This window comes from Phyllostomus hastatus, unplaced genomic scaffold, assembly GCF_019186645.2.
Source record: "Phyllostomus hastatus isolate PE091 unplaced genomic scaffold, TTU_PhHast_1.1 phas_contig_29, whole genome shotgun sequence".
Taxonomy (NCBI): Eukaryota; Metazoa; Chordata; class Mammalia; order Chiroptera; family Phyllostomidae; genus Phyllostomus; species Phyllostomus hastatus.
The window spans coordinates 6,161,114-6,184,895 of record NW_025333835.1 but is presented as its reverse complement, the minus strand read 5'-3'; the positions used below and the strand labels follow the sequence as shown (position 1 = coordinate 6,184,895).

At 35.2% G+C, this 23,782-nt stretch overlaps 1 protein-coding gene across 6 annotated transcripts in view; it reads right to left on the bottom strand.

Annotated features, from left to right (window-relative positions):
- The window catches only part of ELF1 (E74 like ETS transcription factor 1), a 125,662-nt gene that overhangs the window by 46,309 nt on the left and 55,571 nt on the right, over positions 1 to 23,782 (bottom strand). For 4 of the 6 annotated variants that reach the window (XM_045839004.1, XM_045839009.1, XM_045839005.1 and 1 more), the window contains exon 2: positions 10,064 to 10,397. In XM_045839004.1, the coding sequence (XP_045694960.1) occupies positions 10,064 to 10,135 (72 nt within the window). In that variant the 5' untranslated portion in view covers positions 10,136 to 10,397. Of the gene's footprint in view, positions 1 to 10,063; positions 10,398 to 10,988; positions 11,038 to 13,469; positions 13,492 to 23,782 lie in introns of those variants that run through there. The other 2 variants (XM_045839007.1, XM_045839006.1) reach the window with 2 other exon arrangements.

Genomic DNA, 23,782 nt, shown 5'->3' with positions numbered 1-23,782 from the left:
AATGTAATACAAAAAGAGTGTGAGACAGTCACACTATGAAAAGATTTTAAGCGTAAGTTAAGGTGTCTATGCTGATTATACAGTCAATAGGAATCTATCAAAAATTTTGATACATTGTACTGTTCTAGAACACTTCTTAACCTGTCAAATAAACTTGATCTTCCTTCAGATTCAATTCAAATTTAACATCCAGGGTAAAGCTTTACCTAAGTTACAGTGCAGTCAAAGGCTCCATTCTCTGTATCCACAGCACTCTGAGCGTACCTCTGTTACACTGAGTAGTGATTCTTTTTTTATTATTAAATATATTTTACTAATTATGCTATTACAGATACCCCAATTCCTCCATTATTCCCTTCTGTCCTGCATAACCCCTCCCATCTACATTCCCCCCCTTTAGTTCATATCCATGTGTCATATATATAAGTTCTTTGGCTTCTATATTTCTTATACTATTCTTAACCTCCCCCTATGTCTTTTCTACCTACCATTTATACTACTTGTTCCCTGTATCTTTCCCCCCTTTCTCTCCCTCCCACTCCTCCGCTGATAACCCTCCATGTCATCTCTATTTCTGTGATTCTGTTTCTGTTCTAGTTGTTCGCTTAGTTTGTTTTTGTTTTAGGTGTGGTTGTTAATAACTGAGTTTGTTGTCATTTTACTGTTCATATTTTTTATCATCTTTTTCTTAGATACGTCCCTTTAAACATTTCAATAATAAGGGCTTGGTGATGGTGAACTCCTTTAACTTGATGTTATCTGAGAAGCATTTTATCTGCCCTCCCATTTTAAATGAAAGCTTTGCTGGATAGAGCAATCTTGAATGTAGGTCCTTGCCTTTCATGACTTGAAATACTTCTTTCTAACCCCTCCTTGAATATAAGATTTTTTTTGAGAAATCAGCTGACAGTCTGATGGGCACTCCTTTGTAGGTTACTGTCTCCTTTTCTCTCGCTGCTTTTAAGATTCTCTCCTTACTTTTAATCTTGGGTAATGTAATTATGATGTGTCTTGGTGTATTCCTCCTTGGGTCCAACTTCTTTGGGACTCTCTGAGCTTCCTGGACCTCCTAGAATCTATTTCCTTTGCCAGATTGGGGAAGTTCTCCTTCATTATTTGTTCAAATAAGTTTTCAATTTCCTGTTCTTCCTCTTCTCCTTCTGGTATCCCTATGATTCAGATGTGGGAACATTTAAAGTTGTCCCAAAGGTTCCCAAGCCTCTCCTCATTGTTTTGTATTCTTGTTTCTTCATTCTGTTCTGGTTGAATGTTTCTTTCTTCCTTCTGGTTCACACTGTTGATTTAAATCCCAGTTTCCTTCCCATCACTGTTGGTTCCCTGTACATTTTCCTTTATTTCACTTAGCATAGCCTTCATTTTTTCATCTAATTTGTGATCATATTCAGCTAATTCTGTGAGCATCTTGATTACCAGTGTTTTAAACTGTGCATCTGATAAGTTGGCTATCTCTTCATTGCTTAGTTGTATTTTTTCTGGAGCTTTGATCTGTTCTTCCATTTGGGCCTTTTTGGTATCATCCATGCCTGCAAGGGGTGGAGCCTAGGTGTTCACCAGGGTGGGGCAACTCACGTTGCTGTGTTGTGGCACTGTATGTGGGGGAGGGGTCTGAGAGGGAACAGTACAGCTTGCTGTGCTCTCTGCCAGTTTTCAGTCACTTCCTCCGCTACCCACAATCAAATTGTGCCCTTCTGGTGCTGATTCCCAGGTGGGTGGGCTTGTGTACATTCTAGGATTCCATTGGTCTCTCCAATGAACTCTCTTGTGAGGCTGGGAGTTTTCCCTGATGCCGCCTCAACCCCCACAGGTGTTTTCAGAGTTTGAGGCTTTATTTCTCCACATTGAAACTCTGGGTTGAGCCATCTGTCTCACTCCCCTGTTGTTCCCCCTGGTTTATCTGCACAGGAATGTGGGACCAACCAGTCCATAACCTGCCACCTTGCCAGGTCCACCAGCTGCAGCTTTACCCTCCAGCTACCACCTTGCTGTGAGTCCTCTCCGCCCAGCTGCCTGTCTGCCCCTCCTACCAGTCTGTTTGAATGTTTTTTCTTTAACTCCTTGGTTGTCAGACTTCCATTCAGTTTGATTTTCTGTCAGTTCTGATTGTTTTTTGTTTTTAAATTTGTTGATGTTCTCCTTTTGGTTGGTTGAGGAGGCACAGTGTGTCTAGCTATGCCTCCATCTTGGCCTCTGAGTAGTGATTCTTAAACGCTGCATGGGAATTACTGGGAGAGATACTCCAAGATGGCGGCCTAGGTTACAACTGGCAAACGCAACGTCTACAGGCTGAATCCAGCCCTCCACCTTGTTTTATCCAGCCTGGTGCCTTGTTTCTACCTGGCAGCAGTGCCAAGCTCCTTGCCCCTACTTAAGGAGTAGTTACACTTATACAGTCCTAAAATTACATTTGGCCCTTTGAAGGCAACCTCGAGGCTGATGTGGCCCCTGGGGAAAATGAGCTTGATACCCCTGGCCTAGGTAAACATGCCTCACCTTCTCGCATAACCACGTCAAAATTACAGCTAAACTACAGAAGAACTATCATGTAGAACTGTCAAAAACTGAGCTGAACAGAAGTCTTACAGCTACAGAATTAAAGAAGAAATCACATCCACCCTGACTTGCAGGAGGAGCAAAAATGCGGAGACGTGAACCAGACTGGTCCCATACCCATGTGTGGTGGATAAAAATCAGGAGGGATATCTCCAGAGTGAGAAGTCCCAGCCCCACACCAGGCCTTCTACCAGGTTTCCACTGCCAGGAAGATAAGTCCCTACAACTTCTGGACATAAAAAACAGTGGGGACTGAGTCTGGGGAATAAACTGCTGGATTTCCAAGCAGTTCCTTTTAAAGGGCCCTCACACAGATTTACTCAGACTCACTCTTTCTGAGCTCAAGCACTGAGGAGACAGCTTGAAAGGCATCAGTGGCATACAAGGAGGAACTGAAGTGTCTGGCACCAGGGCTAGAGTCAGAGGGTAGCTTTCTCCCAGAAGGAACTGCTGGCAGAGGCCATGGTTCCTATTGTGAGCCCTCCCTGCACAAAGCCACAGAGCAGTGGGCACCATATCTGAGCCTCCATCAACCTGGATCCCACTGTCCCCCCACCCATGATTCCGAGGCTCTGCCCCATCCAACTTACAGGCCCACCCGAGCAGTTAACAGTAGCTTTTCCATATGAATGTCTTCTCTTGGCTCAAGCTTAAGATCTTCCTAAATTCTCTCAAAGGAGCAGCTGTTGGCCTCTATGAGCCACTGTACCTCTTGCTAAGGCCTGTACCTCCCAGGCCTGGCACTAGCAGCAGCTGGCATGTTTCATAACATGGACACACTTGGGCACCTCCAAGCCAAGCACAAGTAGCAGATCTACAAATCACTTTATAGCTTATGTCAAGTGGTCTCAGATAGTACACAGATTGGAGCTGACCTTGATCTGCACCTTCTGAGAAACCCAAGAGTGAGCATACCCAGTGATGAGGTCGAGACCATGTTAGAGGACCACCACCCAACCACCTCCACAACTGACACACTCAAGGGGTGGACTCACAGTCACCAGAGCCCTGATGAAGTAAGCCCCGATCTGTAGAGTGGGCACTGACCTCCATGGAGGGCAGAAGTTGGTAGTCAGTGGTCACAGCCAGTCCTTGCAGCTGACTGGCCTGGGTAAATCCCTCCCATTGACCTGCCAACAGCAACCAAGGTTCAACTACAAGAGAAGGGTGTACTCAGCCCACACAGAAGGCACACCTTGAGTGCGCAGCTTGGGAAATAGAGGAGGCTGTGCCATTGGACCCTATAGGACACTTACAGTAGGCCACACTGCCAAGATATGATGTCAAAGCAGCTCTACCTAATACATAGAAACAAACACAAGTAGGACACCAAAATGAGGAGACAAAGAAACATGGCCCCAATGAAAAAACATATCAAATCTCCAGAAAAAGAGCTAAATGAAATGGAGATAAGCAACCTACAGATGCATAGTTCAAAACAGTCATTATAAGGATGCTCAAGGAACTTAGTGAGGACCTCAGCAGTATAAAAAAGACCCAGCGAGAAACAAAATATACACTAATTGAAATAAAGAACAATTTACAGGGGAAAAAAAAAACAGTAGAATGGATGAAGAGAATCCAATCAATGATTTGGAACATAAGGAAGCAAAAATAACCAACCAGCACAGCAAGAAGAAAAATAATCCAAAAATTCCGAGGGTAGTGTAAGGAGCCTCTGGGACAATTTTAAGCATACCAACATTTGCATCATAGGGGTACTGGAAGGAGAAGAGAAAGAGCAAGAAATTGGAATCTATTTGGAAAAAATAATAAAAGGAAACTTCCCTAATTTGGTAATGAAAACAAATGTCCAAGTCCAGGAAGCACAGAGAATCCTAAAAAAGACGGATGCAAAGAGGCCACATCAAGACACATCATAATTAAAATGCCAAAGGTTAAAGATAAAGACAGGATCTTAAAAGCAGTAAGTTATCTACAAAGGAGTTCCCATAAGACTGTAGGCAGATTTCTCAAAAGAAAATCTGCAGGCTAGAAGGGATTGGCAAGAAATATACAAACTCATGAAAAGCAAGGACCCACAACCAAGACTGCTCTAGCCAGCAAAGCTATCATTTAGCATTGAAGGGCAGAAAAAGAGCTTCCCAACAAGAAAAAGCTAAAGGAGTTCATCATCACCAAACCATTATTATATGAATTGTTAAAGGGACTTACTTAAGAAAAAGAAGATCAAAACTATGAACAGTAAAATGGCAATAAATGCATATCCATCAATTGAATCTAAAAAAAACAAAAAACTAAGCAAACAATCAGAACAGAAATAAACGCTTAGATACAAAGAATGTTTTAATGGTTGCCAAAGGAAAGGCAGGTGTGGGGCAATGGATGAAAAGGTGAAGGGATTAAGAAGTACAAATTGGTAGGTACAGAATAGTCATGGGGATGTAAAGTACAGTATAAGAAAGGGAGTAGCCAAAGGACTCATATGGCTGACCCACAGACATGAACAATGTTGTGGGGATTGCCTGAGGGAGCATTGGGTGCTAGGTGGAGTGTCAAAGGTAGAAAAAATGGGATGACTGTAATAGCATTATCAATAAAATATAATTAAAAAAAAGAATTACCAGGCAGCTTGTTAAAAAAACAAAACAAAAACAAGGCATTGTTTATGCTTTTGCCCCTTGGAATCAGTGGTCAGAGCAAGCCAATTTACACCTTTAGAAAGAATGTCATAAGACCACCTTCTTGTATTATAAGATTCTCTAAAAGTATTTGTTTCACTTTCCCAAGCATGCCATTAAGGTTTTCACTAGTGAGCTAAGTCTATTAAAGATAAATATCATTTGCTAAGTTCTACTTAGAATAACTGAAAAAACATAATATAATGTATCAAAGTTATAAAAAGCATTAAACAACAAGCTGTTTTTCATTAAATTAAATTCTGGGATATTTGAGCATAGAGTCAAGTTTCCTTCTCTCTAGAACTCTTATCCACAGCCTTCAGCTTTCTTCTTATTCTCTTACACTCACCAGGCAAATACACCTGTTTAATAAGGTCAAACTGAGGAAACTTCAAGTAAGAGTTCACTGCAATTCAATACTGACAGTGTTGCTCTCCCACAGAAGTACCTTCCTAATTCTCAGGTACAAATATTCCCAGTCTGTAACAGACAGCAAAAAACAGAAGTGGCTTGTCAACACCAACAATGTTGATTATTTCCTTTTCAAACTCCCAGACCCCAAATCCTGCCCAAAGGATTTCTTCCAAGCAATTTTGAAAAGAGTATGAATTGACATAAAGGAAAATGATCAAGATGGTAGCACCCAGACATTAATGGTGTCAGTTTCCTTAGACAACTACAGTTATAACCACAGACCATACTGAAAACAGGAAATATATTCTAATCTGGTACTTTCAAACAGTGATTTTATAAAGAACCAACCAATCAAACTAATATAGGACTATAAAGTAATACTTATGAGAGCAGTGTGATACTAGCACAATACAAAAAGAATGAAAGGACATACAATACACTAGCAAGTTCAAAACTGAAGTCTATACATACATTAATTTAGTATATAATAATGGTGGCAGTATTACTGTAAAAAGCACAGAACATTCAGTAAGGGTGAAGGACCAGAATCCTCATTTGTAGGAGAAGAGAATAATCAGATCCTTATATATCATACTTTATACAAGTAGATTTCATCTGAACTGAGGAATTAAACATATAAAACACGCTAGAAGAAAACATAAAGGGAATATTTAATAATTTAAGGTAAGAAAAGCTTAGTAAACACCAAAAAGGTAGAATCAGACAGTGACACAATATCAGTCACAAAAAGAGAGTTAACCATTAACTGTACAATGAATTGGAAGACAATGATGCTGATGTAATAGTCATAATATATTAAAAAAAGCTAATGGGCAAAAGGATATTAATAAGTAATTTGTAAGAAATTCAAATGAAAAAGTTATAATTAACAATTCAACAACTTCACTACTAATAGTCAAGGAAAAACAAATTAAAACAGTGAAATGTAATTTTCATCAGAAAAGACCAAAAAGAAAAGTGATGGTTTAGTGATGGTTTAGTGATCTATTAGTGATGGTTTAGGAAATACAGTAATGGTGGTAGTAGAAACTGATAAAGCCTTTTTTAAGAATGACTTGATAGTATGTTTATGCTTTTAGCAAACTTAGTAAATTTACTTTTAGAAATCCTATAGAAATAATCATACAGGTGTGCAAAAATATAGTATTATACGTAATTACACACACACACATTGATAGTGCTCGGTAAATATTAGCTATGTACTAAACATGGTTCTAAGAGCTTTATATACATCAACTAATTTAATCCTCACAACAACCCTGTAATATTAAGTCTGTTATTGTCATCCTCATTTTGCAGATAAGAAAACCAAGGAACAGAAAGGATAAGAAACTTGCTCAAGGTCACAGAGGCGAGACAAAGATTCAAACCCAGGTTATAACTCCAATATCTGAGCTCTTAATCACACCCAGACTAGAATGTTTATTTCAGTATTGTTTATAATAGCAAAATACTGTGAGACAGTAAAATATAAAATGATCCATCCATCAAGTGAAAAAATGATAACATCATTTTTGATAACATCAAGTATAAACAAACAAGTCCCAAAAAACAGTTTGGCAAACTTTCATTTGTACCTTAAAAACAACCTCTGGGTATAGATTTGTATGTAGGTGTATCATTCTTTTATTTAGGCCTTTGTCTAAAAAAAAACTAAACATCAAAGAGCCAATACTGGTATCTTTGGGGGGGGGAAATAGAATTAAGGAGTGAGCAGGAAGAGAGACTTTCACTATTGATTTTACATAATATCATATGAGGTTAGTCCAGAAAAAAGTCTAGCCATTGTTAATATAAGGAGAACAGTTTGTGTGGCATCCAATGTAACCTGGCAGCCAAGGTGAGTGGACTGGAATGGGCGTGTGTGAACAATGATGACTTCCTGTACTTGAGAGTTGGGGCAATAGATAGATGTTGAGTGTGGCCATGGCATTCAAAATGACTGAGTGAGTATAGCAACAAATCTGCATCAAATTTTGTGTTAAGCTTGAACATTCCTCCATGGAAACTATTCAGATAATTCAGTTTTTGGCAAAACATCAAATCACCTAGGTCACTCAGCCTCCCTACAGCCCAGGCTTGGCACTCTGCAACTTCTGGCTTTTCCCAAAACTAAAATCACCTTTGAAAGAGAAGAGATTTCAAACTGTAGATGAGATTCAGGAAAATACGATGGGGCAGCTGATGGTGACTGGGAGAACTGGGTGAGGAGGTCCCAAGGTGCCTACTCTGAAGGGGACTGAGGCATCATTGTTGTATGTACAATGTTTCTTGTAACCTTTATCTTCTTCAATAAATGTCTCTATTTTCCATGTTACATGGATGGATACCTTCTGGATAGACCTCATATAAGGTGACTTCTATTATAATTGGCATGGCATTATTTTTAAATTAAAAACAAATTTAACAAGCAAACAAACAAGGAAGTGGAAGCACAGGTTAAATAAGGTGCTAATAAGACTGACACTATGGGATCTTACCCCCATATGAATCAGTTAACTCTGCTATGCCATAGACTGAAGAACTCTAAACCTGGCCAATTGTTCCAAACATTTTGATGCTGATTATAATACAGTAAGATTGGCATATATTGTGGCAAGAGTGTTCAACATCATTGATGAGAGTCAAACTTCTCGGATTCAAATGCAGCTCCACTACTTACTAGCTGTATAGTTTCAAGCAAGTCACTTAACCTCTCCATGTCTCAACTTCCTCATTGTAACATATGGATAATAACATTTGCCTCATATATTTAATATTTGTAAAGCCCTTATATAATACCTGCACAAAGCTAATATATATTCCTTTTGTTGGACAGAAATAAATAACTTGAAAAAAATACATGTATGTGCACATTTTGATGTTAAGCTAATGGCACTATCTCCCTATTCAAACACATTAGTAACCTCTCCAAGATAAACTAAGTGCATCATACATAGTAAGGGTAAGTATTATTTTACAAAACTTTTTAAAGGCTATGTAGACACATGTATAAATACTGCACCATAATGTGAAATGTATTCCTCATGGTCAAAAGTGTGTCAAAGCCACTGCACTGGAGCATACCAGTGAGTAGCTTACAGCTTTGTCCTCTGCAGCCACATCCCGAGAACAAACCTCACCACATCAAGCCTGGGATCTTTCATCTAAAAGGGCTTCACAGTAAACACAGTTTTCAAACCTTAACATATACAGAAACGTCCTGCTTTAAAACAAATTCAAAACGCTTTCTTCTCCCTAAAATATCTTTTCTATTATCTCTAGATTAAAATCATATAACTATTAATATATTTTTAATTGGGACCAAGCAATCCTCCTCCTCAAAGTTTTTTGCATCCATACCCAAACCTCATCTTGATTTTAAGGCACCTTAATCCAAATTCTGATCTTCTGCAGGTTTATTTATCACTTTTTAAAAAATTCTGTCACTTCAATGGATGATACAAATAGCTAAGAAATTATAATGCCCTGCCAAAAGTAAGAATCAGTTTTATTACCTGCAGTAACTGTTTCTAGAATAAAACCATAACATATTACAATTGATCTATTAAAGATAGGTATTTGAAATTAGGCTTCTTTCAGTATATAAATCAACTATACTAGACATATTTTAAACCTACTGGTCCTCAAAATATTTTTCCCAGTACACTAAGTCTAACACACTATTTCTCCCACATCATGTCCCATATAACATCATTTAAATGAAGTAAATTACAAAGTCCAAAAAACCTTTTATCCACCCCTGCCCCAAAAAGGGGGGCTACAATTAACTGAGACCCTTTTCTTAGTATTTCTTGGACCCTTTTTACATTCCAGAAACAGTAATTTGTACATCTTAATTCAATAAAGTATAAATTCAATAAAGCCAATTTAGAAATTCTTCAGTTCAATCCCCTCATTAAAAAATGATAAAATCTAGATCTGAAGAAATAAAATAACATCCTCAGAGACACATGCTTTCGACTGAGATGATACATGATTATGGGACTGCTAACATCTTTTCATTAGCTTGAAAAAATAGCCTAGGATTATAAATATTAATTAATCACATATATTAAAACTATGTAACTGCAAGCAACTATTAAACTATCACACACTATTAAAAAATTTACATGTCTGTTAGTATGTCTTCTAAAACTTTTCAAATAATTTCTTAAGGTATGTAAGTCTCATTTACAGAAAAACAAGCCTAACTCCAACAGTATTGCTTCCTTATTACAATATCACAGCTAAGGTAAGATTCTTCAACAAATTAGCAAGTACTTAAAACATAAGATACAATTACCTACAAAATTTTATTATTTAAATCTTTACATTAATAAAGTTTCTCCTACTGTCTTTTAAAGTAAATTCTGATGTGAATGGAGAAATCATAATACATTTATTAAAATCCAATTTTTTTCTATGTCTCATACCTGTTGTTCATCCTCCATGATGTTACTAGCAAATTCAAATACTAGGTCGTTCTGTTGGACAACAGCAGCCATAATAAAGCATTCCTCTTAGATCCACATGAGAAAAATTCCAAACAGGTTCAAGTATCAGGCAGCAGAATCCAGTGGCAATTTGTGTTAAAAACAAAACAAAATAACCCAGCTAAGTCTGTGAAGTTATTGTATACCCAGGATTTCTTTAGGGAAGGTACTTCAAATTTTCTTGGTTTCTTTAGGGAAGATCTTCAAATTTTCTGGTACTATATTCAAACTGAGGCAATTTTTCTGACAATTTTCTTCTCTAGAACTTCTTTGCCTGAAAAAAAAAAACAAAAGCTTAAGTTAGTTACGAAAAAGCAATCCTACCCACTTAGAATATAACAACTGATATGGAGGGGAGTGTCTCCAAAGTATTTTCATCAATGTTTTTAAACAAAATCAACAAAACTATGAACACAGGCTTTAAAAAAAAGCTAGATACATGTTTTCTTTGAACATTTCATTCCTGCTGAGATAAAAATCACCTCTCATTACTGAAAATGAAGCTATTCTCTCTTCCCTGCAGTTAAACTACTGTTAAAGTACTGAATATTTAAAAATGTACATCTAATTACCCAGGAATAACTAGGTTTGTAATTACAGTAAATGACATATTTTCTTCTTTCCACTAACCCAGTAAACCACATACATAGGAAATGCTACTCCACAAGTAATTTCATAATGTATATTTTGCTATAATAGAAACATTCAGACAGTATCCCTAATTAGCCCTAATATATAAAAATTTAAAAATCTAATACATTTCAAGTTTAGTAAGTACTATTTTATGAGCTTTTAAAAATAAGGAGGAATTAAAGCCCATTCTTTCTGTTCTTTAAAAAGGTTTCTGATAAGTAGAATGTTTTACCATGCTTAAGCCTGTCTTCAGTGGCTTCTTTTTTAATGCACTGAAATCTATCCTTATCTCTAGCACAGGCTTGCAAGCAACAGGAAGGAAACAGCACTTGACCACGTCATGGCAAATTAGAACATGCAAAGAACTGCACTTTACAATGGTAGAAAAACAGAAGCGCAACTCAAGAGTGAAAACAATTTCACAGTGGAGGGAGAAATGCTTAAAAAGTACCTTCCAAAGATGCTTGCCTATTTTTAAAAAAAATTACCACTGTGATCAAAAGTAAAAGGAAAATTTTAATTTAGAAGTTTATCTTAATTTTATTAAATATTGTATCATATGGTTATGGCCATAAATGAGAATGAAAAGACGAAGATATAAAAATATATCACATTAAGTAATACCTAGTTCTTTGAAACAGCATTTATAATTTAATTTTAAAGAGACAAGTTCAATAATGAAGCTGAGCTGGTAAATGAGTTTCCCTGAAAACTTAAATCTAGCTAGCATGTGCTAGTCAAATCATATACTGGGTTTCCTAATTTCAGCAAAGCCAATTCCCTATATATATTCTATACACTAGGGGTAATCATGGATTACACCTTGATTTCCCTAACTAAATATTGAAATAATATAAAGGTTAATAATTCAATTCAGGTGATATTTCTACTGACTAAATTCTAACCCAGCAGTTTCCCACACTCACCTACTCCACCCCTTTTAATGAGTTAACTGTAGCATTGTGTATTTTTAGAACATTCAGGTAGTTTTTGAGCAATGTACTATATCTAAAGGGGAAAATAAAATGCTATGAATTGATCACAGAGATGTAAACATAGGACATACACTGACCTTAGACAAACGTTACTTATCATCTTTCCTTTAATCACCCAACCCAATTCTTCTATACAGTTTGCTTCCTTATGGGCCTACACAAACCACAGTTATTTCTTGCCTCCCTTCTCAACTTGTTATTCTCATTCCAGGAATACTGGTTCTAATTCTCAGCACTCTTTCACATCTTTTCTGTTCTTCAATGCACAACTGAAGTACCATTTCTTTCACAAAGGTTCCTAACCTCCATGCCTTGACCTATATGGACCTTCGAAAATATAGCAATTACTGCCCATGCCTCAAAGTTAGCATTACTTGTACGTTGTCTCACATTTGAAAATTGTCCCCTAATCCAATTGAATAAATGTTTGAGTGTCTATTATTTGCAAAGCAATGTGCCAAGTATCAAGATAATTAGAGCAAAACCCTTCTGGATTTTCTGGGTAAGTAACCATTGCCTAAAATTTCTTCTGAATTGTACACCTGAAACCCACATACCTTAATTAAACAATGTATACTAATAACTTTAATTAAAAATAAAAATAAATAGAAGTTCTTCTGTACCTATCAAAACTGTGTTGCCCATAGTGATAATAAAAATAATTATATTAATATTATTTTAAAAATCTATCATTACATATCTAAGCTATTTTTACATATATTCTTAATAAACAATGACTATAGTACTTTTGATAATGAGGAAACCATTATCCTAACACAAAAGTTTTCCTGTAAAAAGCTAAATTTCAAAAACTATTCAAAAATCCATTTGTTCACAAACACAAAGTGACACTGTACTAATATGAATGTGAACACATCTATGTAAAGTTAAGTTTCACTTTCTTTTCCACTACAATTGCATACTTTTTCTTAGCAGCAATTATACACTGCTACTGTGCTTTAGTGATTTTTTCAAATCTCAAAAATAAGAACAAGTAATTAACATATAGCTTACAATGAAGAGCAATAATCCAAAACTAAAATGACTGCCCATTTTTACTAAGCCATTTGTTAGGATAGAGATACCTTTACTCTGGTATGTAGCTTTTGTTCATTTCTATACAGATGTTCATAAACTGAAAATGTGTCAGTAAAGAAAAGCGCTTGAACTCTCCTATTGGATTTAATTAGCCCTTTGACACTGTCTTTTTTCACTTTCTCTATTTTGCTCTTCCTCTTCTCTGAATCAATATGTAACCTATGGCACCAAAAGTGGTTCTTGGGAAGAAATTTTCTCATTCCTGATCCAGTGTTATCACCTTTACATATTAGAGGTATTTAAATAACAAAGCCCCTGTGTTTTAGATGAGTGTGAACATCTAGATTAATGATTCAATTATCATGAGTAAACAAATCGAGGTCTGTGCCCCAAGGTCTCAAAGTCCAAAAGCACAAAAGAATTACAACTAGAATCCTCATCCTCTAAATTAGGAGTCTGTGTATGACTACAATATATAGCCTTGCCACTAAATATACCCAGTATTTATACTTAGTAGTTTGGAACATAGATTTCAAAGTAAATATTATGTTAAATGGGGGAAAAACAAATCTCCATCTCTAATTCAGCTCTTGATCTCCAAATCACTATGCCGTTAGATAAATCCATCTCAGTGTCCCTCAAATTCAGTGTGTCTAAAACATGTCCAAAACTGAACTTACCATTTTATTCCTCAACGTTGCTCTTGTATGGACAAGTGTGGGTACTCAGACTGAGGACAAAAAAAGACCTCTGCTTTATTCTAACAAATTATAAGGTCTTCAGTATATTTAAAATTTTTTTAAATTTATTATTAGCTATATACTATTATTTGGGAATACTCTGCTGTGTTAATAGTTTTCAAACATATTTTATTTTCAAAGTGTCAGTCTTTAAAAAGTAGGAAAAATAAGTTAAAATAGTTCATTCAACACAAAGACATAAACAGTTAATATTTGCACAGTTAGAGAGTTCATCTAGTTGGGCATCTCCCAAATAATAAAAACTTCCCTACCAGGTTCTCATGTCTTTTAACTGGGTTGTGACCATATACTTATTTTTCAAGGAGACATTCCAGAGGAATGCCTCAGCAATAAGATTCCTAGCTTCTTATCACCCAAATAAGCTCCAGACTTAAGGTAAAATAGTAAAGCAAGCAAAACAAGAGCACATGCTCTGGAGTCATACCACTTGGGTTTGAATATTCTGCATTGTGACCTTGGACAATTAACATAGTTTCAGTCTCCTCTTTCTGCAAAATAAGTGTGAGCCATAGTTTCCTCATTTTATAAAATGGGTATAATGAATAAGCCAAAATCTAGAGTTGTTATGAAGATGAGATACAAAAGGCATATGCAGAATGCCTGGCATATAAATGTTACTCAATTAAAAATTAGCTTCATTATAGTCTAAGTATAGTGCAAGAGATATGTTAACAGGTGAATGCCAGGTAACTGATTATTCCTTAAAGTCCCACTTTCACACTCCCTGGGAGTTTCCTTTACCACAGTTATTTGCAAGAATCCAACAAAGAACACCAGAGCCCATTACTAATATAAGCATATTCTATTCCAGTGCCTAAAAACTTGACAACTCTGATAAATCCAGGTGCTTCAGAACTAGGACCTCACCCTGTCTGGCAATCTTCTCTTTCACAGAGTTCCATTGTGTCTCTGTTCCAAACAAAATGAATGCACTGACTATAAACACAAAACCCTGAGCAAGCCATGTTGGCTACGACAACCAATTAAAATGGTTAATTTGTGTTTATTACAAAAGATTTCAGGTATTATAAAATCAAAATCAGTTTTTAATATTTCCAATGCTTTCTTTCTCAATCCTTGATTGAGTGCAATTTAAGTTTTCTTAAAAGGGTTTTAAACACAGGGTCTAAAAGCCTATTAATTCATAACTATATTAAAAAAATCACTGCTACCCCTTGGAAGCTACTAGGCCACCAACTTATGATACTCAATAGAAAATTTGATAAATAAAAAGAACCAATCAAACAGACAAAAAAAGCAAAAGGGTTTACTTTAGATAAGACAATTCTGGCCCAGAGAAGGTAAAATTCACTAGCTTAGGGCAACAGGATTGTTGAATGGCTACCTCTAATGAAGTATTCAGACAGTGTTTGTGTGTGTGTGTATAAATGAATATATTTACATATGTATATATTTATAGGGTTGGGAGTATCTAGAGAGCTGGATTTCTGTAGTAACCCCAGATGCCAAGTACCTTCTCAACATATCAACATACCTATTTTAAGAAAAGTAGGTATATTTGGAAAAAAATTACATTAAAAGAAATAAAACAGAAAGACAATAGAATTAGAAAGTGAGAGCAAGAAGCTATTTAAGTAAGAAGAAAGCAATAAATCCATAAACTGTAATGATTGTAATTCTTATATAATAGACCATACTTAGGATTTTTCATTTGTTTTCTAAAATACTAGAATGCTTCAAATTAGCTCCTAGCAGAAGTGAAAATAATAAATCAGTGGTATCAAAATAAAATTCTGTACAATCTTCCAAGAGCCTGCCTATTCTAAAAGTATAAAGTCACACAATTTTAGATCTGAAAAAGATCAAACAATTACCTACGAAAATGCATTCATTGAACAGCTGGTTAATTTGGGCTGGGGCACTCTTGACTTGTCTGAGGTCACACAGACAACTGATGGTAACAAAAGCTAGAGGGAACCCAGGATCTACATTAATAGAACTTTGTTAGTATTTTCCTTTAGCAGAATATCTGGAAAAATAAGAAATTTACACAAATATCTATAGCAATGGTCTGTACACTAATTCATGTAACCTCTTGATGGCTGTTAAATCATTTTCAATCATATCTTTACCTGGAACAACAGAGGCAAGAGTTTATAAATTTTTCTATTATTGCCTTAAATCTTAAAGTTTTACCATTATTGTTCTTTCCCAAGCACTATCATATCATACCATCTTGCTTTACCTGTACTATGCCTAAAAAGTGAAAAGGACATTATTAAGCCTTTTTATAAAGCTACCACAACTTAACTCATTAAAATACTTTAAATTTTTAGTTACATTTTTCTTGCTAGTCCTGGAAATACAATATTACTATGACTTACATTAAAAAATTTGTGGATATGGAAAAAATAACCACACTAAAATGTATTTATAGTAAATAACCAGATTTCAGCTTCCCCAAACAAGGGTAGTTTCTTAGTTCCTACTAATAAGAAAACAGACAAACAAAGACACCAGTTGGAAAAAAAAATCTCAAAATATAGCCCTCTCTAAATCATCTATTCCATACACAAAATAGAATGGGAAAAATACAAGTTAATGAATGTCACAAGAGAAACAATCATAACTTAATTCAAAAAGAAAATGTTTCCATACTCCCTTTGAATTTTTTAATATTCTAGTAATTTAAGAAAAAATTTTAAAAGTTTTAAAATATGTTCTTAGAACCATGCAAGTACCATATGTATTACCACCAATATCTTTTAAGTAATTATTCTGCCTTAGGCATCTTTCATTGTAAGTGGGGAGCATGGGGATGATAAAGGGAAGTGAAGTATCTAGAACTTTTTCAAAAGTAGTGCAAACAAAGCACAAACTGGTGTTTTTTTTAAAATAGGAAGTCTCAGAGTCAGGCTTCTGGTGACATATGCAAAACAGAAGTAGGCCTTGGAAACCTAAAAAAGTTCACCTTAGCTTCAACCATGTTAGAAAATAAAAACCCCAAAAAACCTCACAAAATTAATATGATCAGATGAACCAGGCTGACTGACTTCACTTTAGGCTTTCACCTTTAAACTGACACCCAGATGAACAGTTTCAAGACTCTGAGGGCAGCCTGCAATTACTCACTACTCAAACCTGAAATTCCAGTTCTTTCACAGTGTTCTCCACTTTCCATCATATGCCACTTGGCCCTACCTGGTGTCAGATTACACTCTGGCAGCATTTATAGCACCTTGCAAAACAGCCAAACAGATCACATACCTAGCTAGACCTGTCCATACCTGTGGTCTCAAGATTAACCCTTTTTTTGAGCATGTTCTGAAAACAAGAGAATTTAAAACCAAAGAAAAATATCCAACAGTAATCAAATACTGTTTTATCCTCGGTCATGAAAAAAGTTTGATTTCTTTCTCAAAAGGCTGAAAGTGATAATTATCAAAATGGTATTAATTAGTACTTTTTTATTTTGCAACTGACTGAAGATACTTTCTTCTCTCTAGCATCATAAATTTGAACTGTGACAAAAATATACCTATCCAAAAGCACAGACATGCTAAAAGGTGCTTATCAACAAAACCTGTTCAGGTAATTAAAAAATTTCTCTCTATAACAAACAAGAATCAACTTGCAAGAAATTCTGTTTCACTTCTGTGGTTGTTTATTCTGCTTTTGAATATTTTCTTCTTCTTAGAAGCTACGCTCTAGTGCAATGGTTCCCCCATCTGAGAACATAAGCAGATTCTCATCAGTAACAGTCTTTCACTCTGGCCCAAATTGAAGGGGAAAATCTAGTGAAATGTTGTTCAATTCCCCCAGGAGATTTTGCTACATGACACCTGCCACCTCCAACTCCCACATTACACAATACTCTTCTAGAAGAAACTGTATTCTGTCTTCTGTCTAGAAGATTCTGTATTCTGTCTAAAAAGTTATACTCTTACAAAAAGACACACCATAAGCTGAAACCAAAATTTAAAGGTCATATAATAGCTTAATAGTCATGGACTGCATTAGTAGGTGATAGCTGTTCCATGTACTCAATTGATGGGTTCTTATAACCTTTACTCTAGCACCCTTGCAGTGGAGTTCTTCACCCTACAGGAACAGTAATTTATCAAAAATGGTAATATGTCCAACTTAACTCCTCTACTTAAAACTAATCAATGGCTTCCACTATCTACAGGAAAAACTTTGAATCCATTAAGAGAGCTTAAGTGGTTCTTCATGATGTTGCAAAAGGGTTGAGAAGAGCATGGCCAGTCAGATTTGTATAACAGGATATCTGAACACATAAACTGCAAAGGTGGACAGGAATCATCCACCAACAAAGCCTAAAAGTGTCACAATTTTAGTACTCTTCTCTTTCATCTCAAAAACAGGTATTCCAACATTTCTGTATTTTATAGTCCCTCATGGCCCACTCTCCCACCCCAGTATTAAAGAAGCCAAAGTCAGCCTGCCCCATTTCCCCCTTAAACCGTATATGTACTACTACCCTTTCTCAGGTTTCTGTCTGTACTCATTGCCATGTTCACGTACTCTTGGATGATCATAATCTTTTACATCTGTGATCATAGGGTCCTCTTCCAAATCATAGGGGGACCAAACTTAAGGATATAAACTCCAGAGAAGCAAAACATTTTCACCTTTTCCCAAATTCCAATAAATTTGATGGACCTCGAAATTCCTTGTGCACAAAACTTTCTGGTTCCTGATGTGTGAGACTGACCTAATGTTTTCATAGTGTACCCCTCTTTCTTCTTTAAATAATAGAAAACTATTTTCAATACATTTTCAAACAATTTCTGGTGGTCCACGTGAAGATCCTTAAAATGGGTTTCTTCCTACAATTGTCTTCATAGATGTCTGGCACTCACCTAAGATTCTAAACTCAATGGCACCAAAAAATTAGAAGCAGCAAAACCACAATATGAGAGATGAAAAGAAGCAGTAGAAAGTATGAGCTCAGTATTGTAATTTATATACTTAAAATACAAATGTAATATTTATAAATTATACATGTTAAGTATATTTTCCTATTGTACAAATTGTAGAAGTAAACTTTAAGTATTATCTCATAATGCAATTTCTCAATCAATTTTTAAAATCATTTGAAATTTTAGTTACTATTAACTAAAAGTATGTCAACAACCTCTTGCATTAGATTTTCTCTGATAGAAAAGTTTTATTACACTTATTTGATATATACCCAGAGCTAATAAAAAGATCTCTCTTTCGAAAATGGACACTTTTCCATTAGCAAAAGAAACTATGCTTCTATCAATTGACTTGGTGGTAAGAAGTTGATGAATATTTACTGAAATTCCCCTCTAACGTCAGTACTATGGTTAAAAAAAAAAAGGATAATGCATGAACTTGTTCCTGGGAAGCTTAAAATGTAGCTCAGGAAATAAGACCAAGAGAAAAAACTGAACACCAAAGATAGTATTTATTTAAATGCTAATAAAGCTGGCCGATCTTACAGTATTTCAGAAGAGGATACAGTCAAATGGGTCAAGGAAATACTTCCCAGACAATGAAGGATATGAACTCAACCTTAAAGGAAAGTAGGATGTAGAGAGACTATAGGAAAAGGAAAATATAGTAGAATATAGAGTACAGAGTGTGTGTGTGAGTGTGTGTGCAGAGAATCAAAACTAACTAAAGTGAGTTTGGAGACAGTAGCTCGACAACAGCTGAGAGTTGATAATGGGAAATAGAAAATGTGGTTAAACAAGTAAAACCAAACTATATTATGGAGAGCCTTCAAAGTCAGGCAGTGGAATTTAGGCTTGATTTGGGAAGAAGTAGAAAGTTTCTGGAAGTGTTCAAATCAGATTGCAATAACAAAGTGTGGTTCCTATGGTCCCAAAGCCCAGTGCAAGTCACATACCTGGGATCTGATGACTACCATCTAAAAATGATGAGAACAGCTTAAACAAACATTCCATAGCTTGATTGTTACACTATAGCTTCCAGACACCAATGTGTAATCTGCTCTCCTTAAATTCTTCATTAATTATTTATAATAGAGATTCTCAACAATGGCTTTAAACTGCCCCATGGTGTGGGAAAATTATTTAAAACAAACAAAAGTCACTTAACTAATTTAGCTTACTTCAAGATTTTGTTCTTCACCTACAGATTAGAAGAGGGGATAACAGGAAAATAAGATTTTCAAGAAGATATATTACCCTATTATCTTTCTTACAAGTTATTCAATTGAACATCAAAACTGCCCTATAAGCATTTGGATACTAGTGAAACTTTGAAGTACATAAACTAGTTGCATCTATAGATAACTGTATCTTGTCATTTAGTATTAAATATTTTGAATAGATAATGCTGATACAGTTACTCAATTAAGAAAGATGTGATATCCATGACAGACAAAAATTACTTAGTCACTTAGTAGATACTGCTATCATAAACATGCAAGAAATCTTTACTTTCTTCCAGGGTAATGTTTAAAAGATTTTATTTTATTTATTTATAGAGCGAGGGAGAAAGAAAGGGAGAGATATATCTCATACACCCCCAAGCTGGGACCTGGCCTGCAATCTAGGCATGTGCCCTGACATGAATGGAACCAGTGAACTTTTAGTTTGCAGGACAGCACTGAATCCACGGAGCCACACCAGCCAGGGCTCCAGGGTGATGTTCATAAGACAAAAACATCCAGTTGACCAACTAAGGCTTCATTAAACCTGGCTCTTTATTAAAGGTATTTTCTACTTTATGGCTTACTCTTGGAAAATTGAAGAATTCAAAGTTGCCCTAGTAGATGTAACAGGCACATATTAGATTAAAAATACTTCGGCATAGAGACACACCTAGGAATTGTACAACAGCACAATATGATTAATTTATGTTATCATTCATTAGTAATACCTAATGTTTAGTAAGTGCTTTACAATTTACAAAGCAAAACATATATACTACTTTAACAACCACTGATGTTTTTACAGATACAAAAAAACCCCCATGATATCCTTAAGGAGCTTAAGCAACTTAGAAAATAAACATGTAGAACAAAGTTTATGTGTGCCAAGCCCTATGCTAAGAAGTTTACTACATCTTTCATTTAATCTTCACATCAGTAATATTCACTTCACTTTATGTATATAAGTGATATAAGGATTAGATCGCCAACAAAATAAGGGCAGGGACTTTGTCACAGTCACCGTCATACTTCCATATCTTACGCAGATGGTCCATGATAAATATCTATCAAAGGAATACTTAGGGTGTTCAGAGAGAGTATGGGCAAGTGTCTGACTTCAGCTCATGCTCATTCATCTATTCATCCATTCAACAAATACACACTTAGTACCTACAATATACTATACTCTATTCTAAGTGCTAGAAATACAGCAGTGAACAAAACACCAAAATTTCTACTTTTATGGGGCTTCTAATCTAGTGATCCTAATCAAAACATATGTTCCCCCTCAAAATATTCTGCATTAAAAATGTGGCAGTACAGGCTATCTTCCAACCTATGAATAAAAACTTCTGCCAGTCTCTTTCCATACCTCCCACAACTTCCCAAGCCCTAACAATTGGACACAGAAATGTGGCCTCTCCTACTGTAATGGAGATTAAGAGTTGTGGGAGAAATGTTTTACCTTTCAGACAATTTGTAAGTACATAAAGAGAGGGGAAGGAAAAATCTGGGGGAAAATAGATTGAGCTAAATCCAAAGGCAGACTTCTTGCAGGCAAAGCTGATTCAGGCAGGGGTGTCCAACCCACAGCTCGAGGGCTGCACATGGCCCAGGATCGCTATGAATGCAATCTGACACAAAATCATAAATTTACTTAAAATCTTTTTTTTGCTAGTCAGTTTTTGTTAGTGTTTGTGTATTTAATGTATGGCCCAAGACAACTCTTCTTCTAGTGTGGCCCAGAGACACCAAAAGGTTGGACACTCCTGAGTCCTAGAGGTAATCTCAGGGCCCCTATTTCACTTGCATTTTTAATTTGACTTTGAAATTATTGAAATTTAATAACAATAAAGTATATTGGGATTTTAAAAATCCCCTTTACAAATAAACACTTCAAGGAAGAAGAGAAAATTATTACCGTATTGTCTTTTCCTATATACTAGATGACCTTCACTTATCAGTACTATCTACATTCTTTTATTTATTTAGCACTCACTCTCTAGGGGCCTGTCTGCCAGATAAGAAAGACAAGGGGCTCAAACACCTTCCCTATGGGCAATCACATTCTACCAGCTACAAATGCTAACCACAATAATGTACATAATACAGCAGAAGTGGGTATAAAGCATATTCTCCCATGTTATTCAGTAATTATTTAAGTATGGCATATCTCTCAGGATTATAAACTACTTGAGCACAAAAGACATAACTTTTTCTATATGTTCATTATTAACTAATATAATTTAAAAGATTATTAAGACTATATTGTGTTGAAAGTCAAATAAGGTCATATGATCAAAGGATATTTATTTTTGTTAAAAAAATTACTTATTGAAATTCTTGATTAAAAGGGTTAAAGACTAGTGTTTTAGCATTTTATAAAATTTTACATGTGTGATGTACTCACTTGCCAGACTAGCTGGTGGTAGGCTATACTTCACTGACTATCCTGAGAGTGATAACATATGTATTTTCTGATTCAAACACAGTAATACAGCAACACCAAAAAACAAATGGTACAAAACCAGAGAGCCCCACATGTAAAACAGCACTCAAAAACCCTATGAACTATTTTCCACCTGTCCAGCCTAAATCAGGTTTTAATAAACAAAAGAACTACTCAAAGTTGCTTCTTCTGAAATTCCTTAAAAATGAAATTCATATAACTTTATAATTTTTCCTTCAATCTTTAAAAAAGCAGATTTAAATCCTTAGATTTGACTTCTTTTTCTTTTGATCATTTAAATTTGAATTTTAGAAATAAGATAGTAACCTATACCAATTTTCAGCTGAAAAAACTATCAGTATATGAACTTTTTAAACACATACCAAGAATAGGGAGGTCTAACCATCAGTCCTACATGCAAAAAAATCTTGCTCTGTTGATAGTAAGACTGCAATCTACAACCCCAAATCACTGAGGCACATAAGACTTAGAGACAAGAACAGAGAATAATATGCGGAGAAGCAAAGTGTTAAATGGAATCATTCCCTCTATTCAGTGAGGGAATCAGAACTGCAATGAATATCTAGACATTTTCATCAGATTAATCTAGAGACAAAAGCAAAAGATTTTCAATGCTTAGCAATTTAAGAAACTAAAGTAGTCTTAGTTATATTTTTTTTAGTGGACCAATATACAATCACTACTTTTAACTAGGGTGGAAACACTAATAACTTCACTAAGATACTTGATTTCTATAAGTAGCAAAAAAACAAATAGTGCAGAAGCATGAGAGAAATGACAAAGAAATTATTTCTTACAATTAAACCATAAAGAAATACTGTAGAAAAGAGCCACATTACAGTTATTTAATCAGTTTGTTGATTTTAGCATGAAGAAAAGAAATTCAGTCATGTATTTATTTGTTTATCCAACATGTATTCATAAAATCTATTATATGCTAGGTACTGGGTATACAAAAGTAAAGTAGTTCACTGACTAAAGGAAAAGATATGTAAACAGATTATGCACAATGTAAATAAATAAGTCAATCAAGTGATGAGGGAGTAGAGAGAAAGAAAGAAATACTTGTGAGAACCTGAGAAAACCTCTTAAAAAAGTAACATGTGGGCCATTTCTTTAGGGATAAGTAACATCTATTTTTTCAAAGTGAAGAGAATATGAAGAGGTGGTGGACATTCCAGGTAGAAGGAACAAAGGTAAACTTAAAAGCTTAAATCACTCTATAATTAGTGAAATAGCAATTTAATGAAAAACTCTCTCCTACCTCCCAGCCAAAACAACACAAGACCTAGAATCAGAAGACCTGCATTCAAATCCTAGTTCTACCATTTACTAATTATATTTTCTTGGATAAGTCAACCTCTATGACTTCCTTTCATCGTAAAGTTGAAATGCATTAAAGCTATTCAAGAATCTTGATACACCCAAATACAAAAATAAATAAATGCTCAGAATATTAAAATTTCAAGATCAAAATATTAGCTTATCATTTCATATTGAATGTATACCATATATACAAACAACCAATCTTTTATGGCCTATAAAATTTTCACAAAATTAAACACTTTGAATTATGCAATAGTTATATTTTCTGTAACACATTAAACTGTAATCTATACATCCAATAGAACA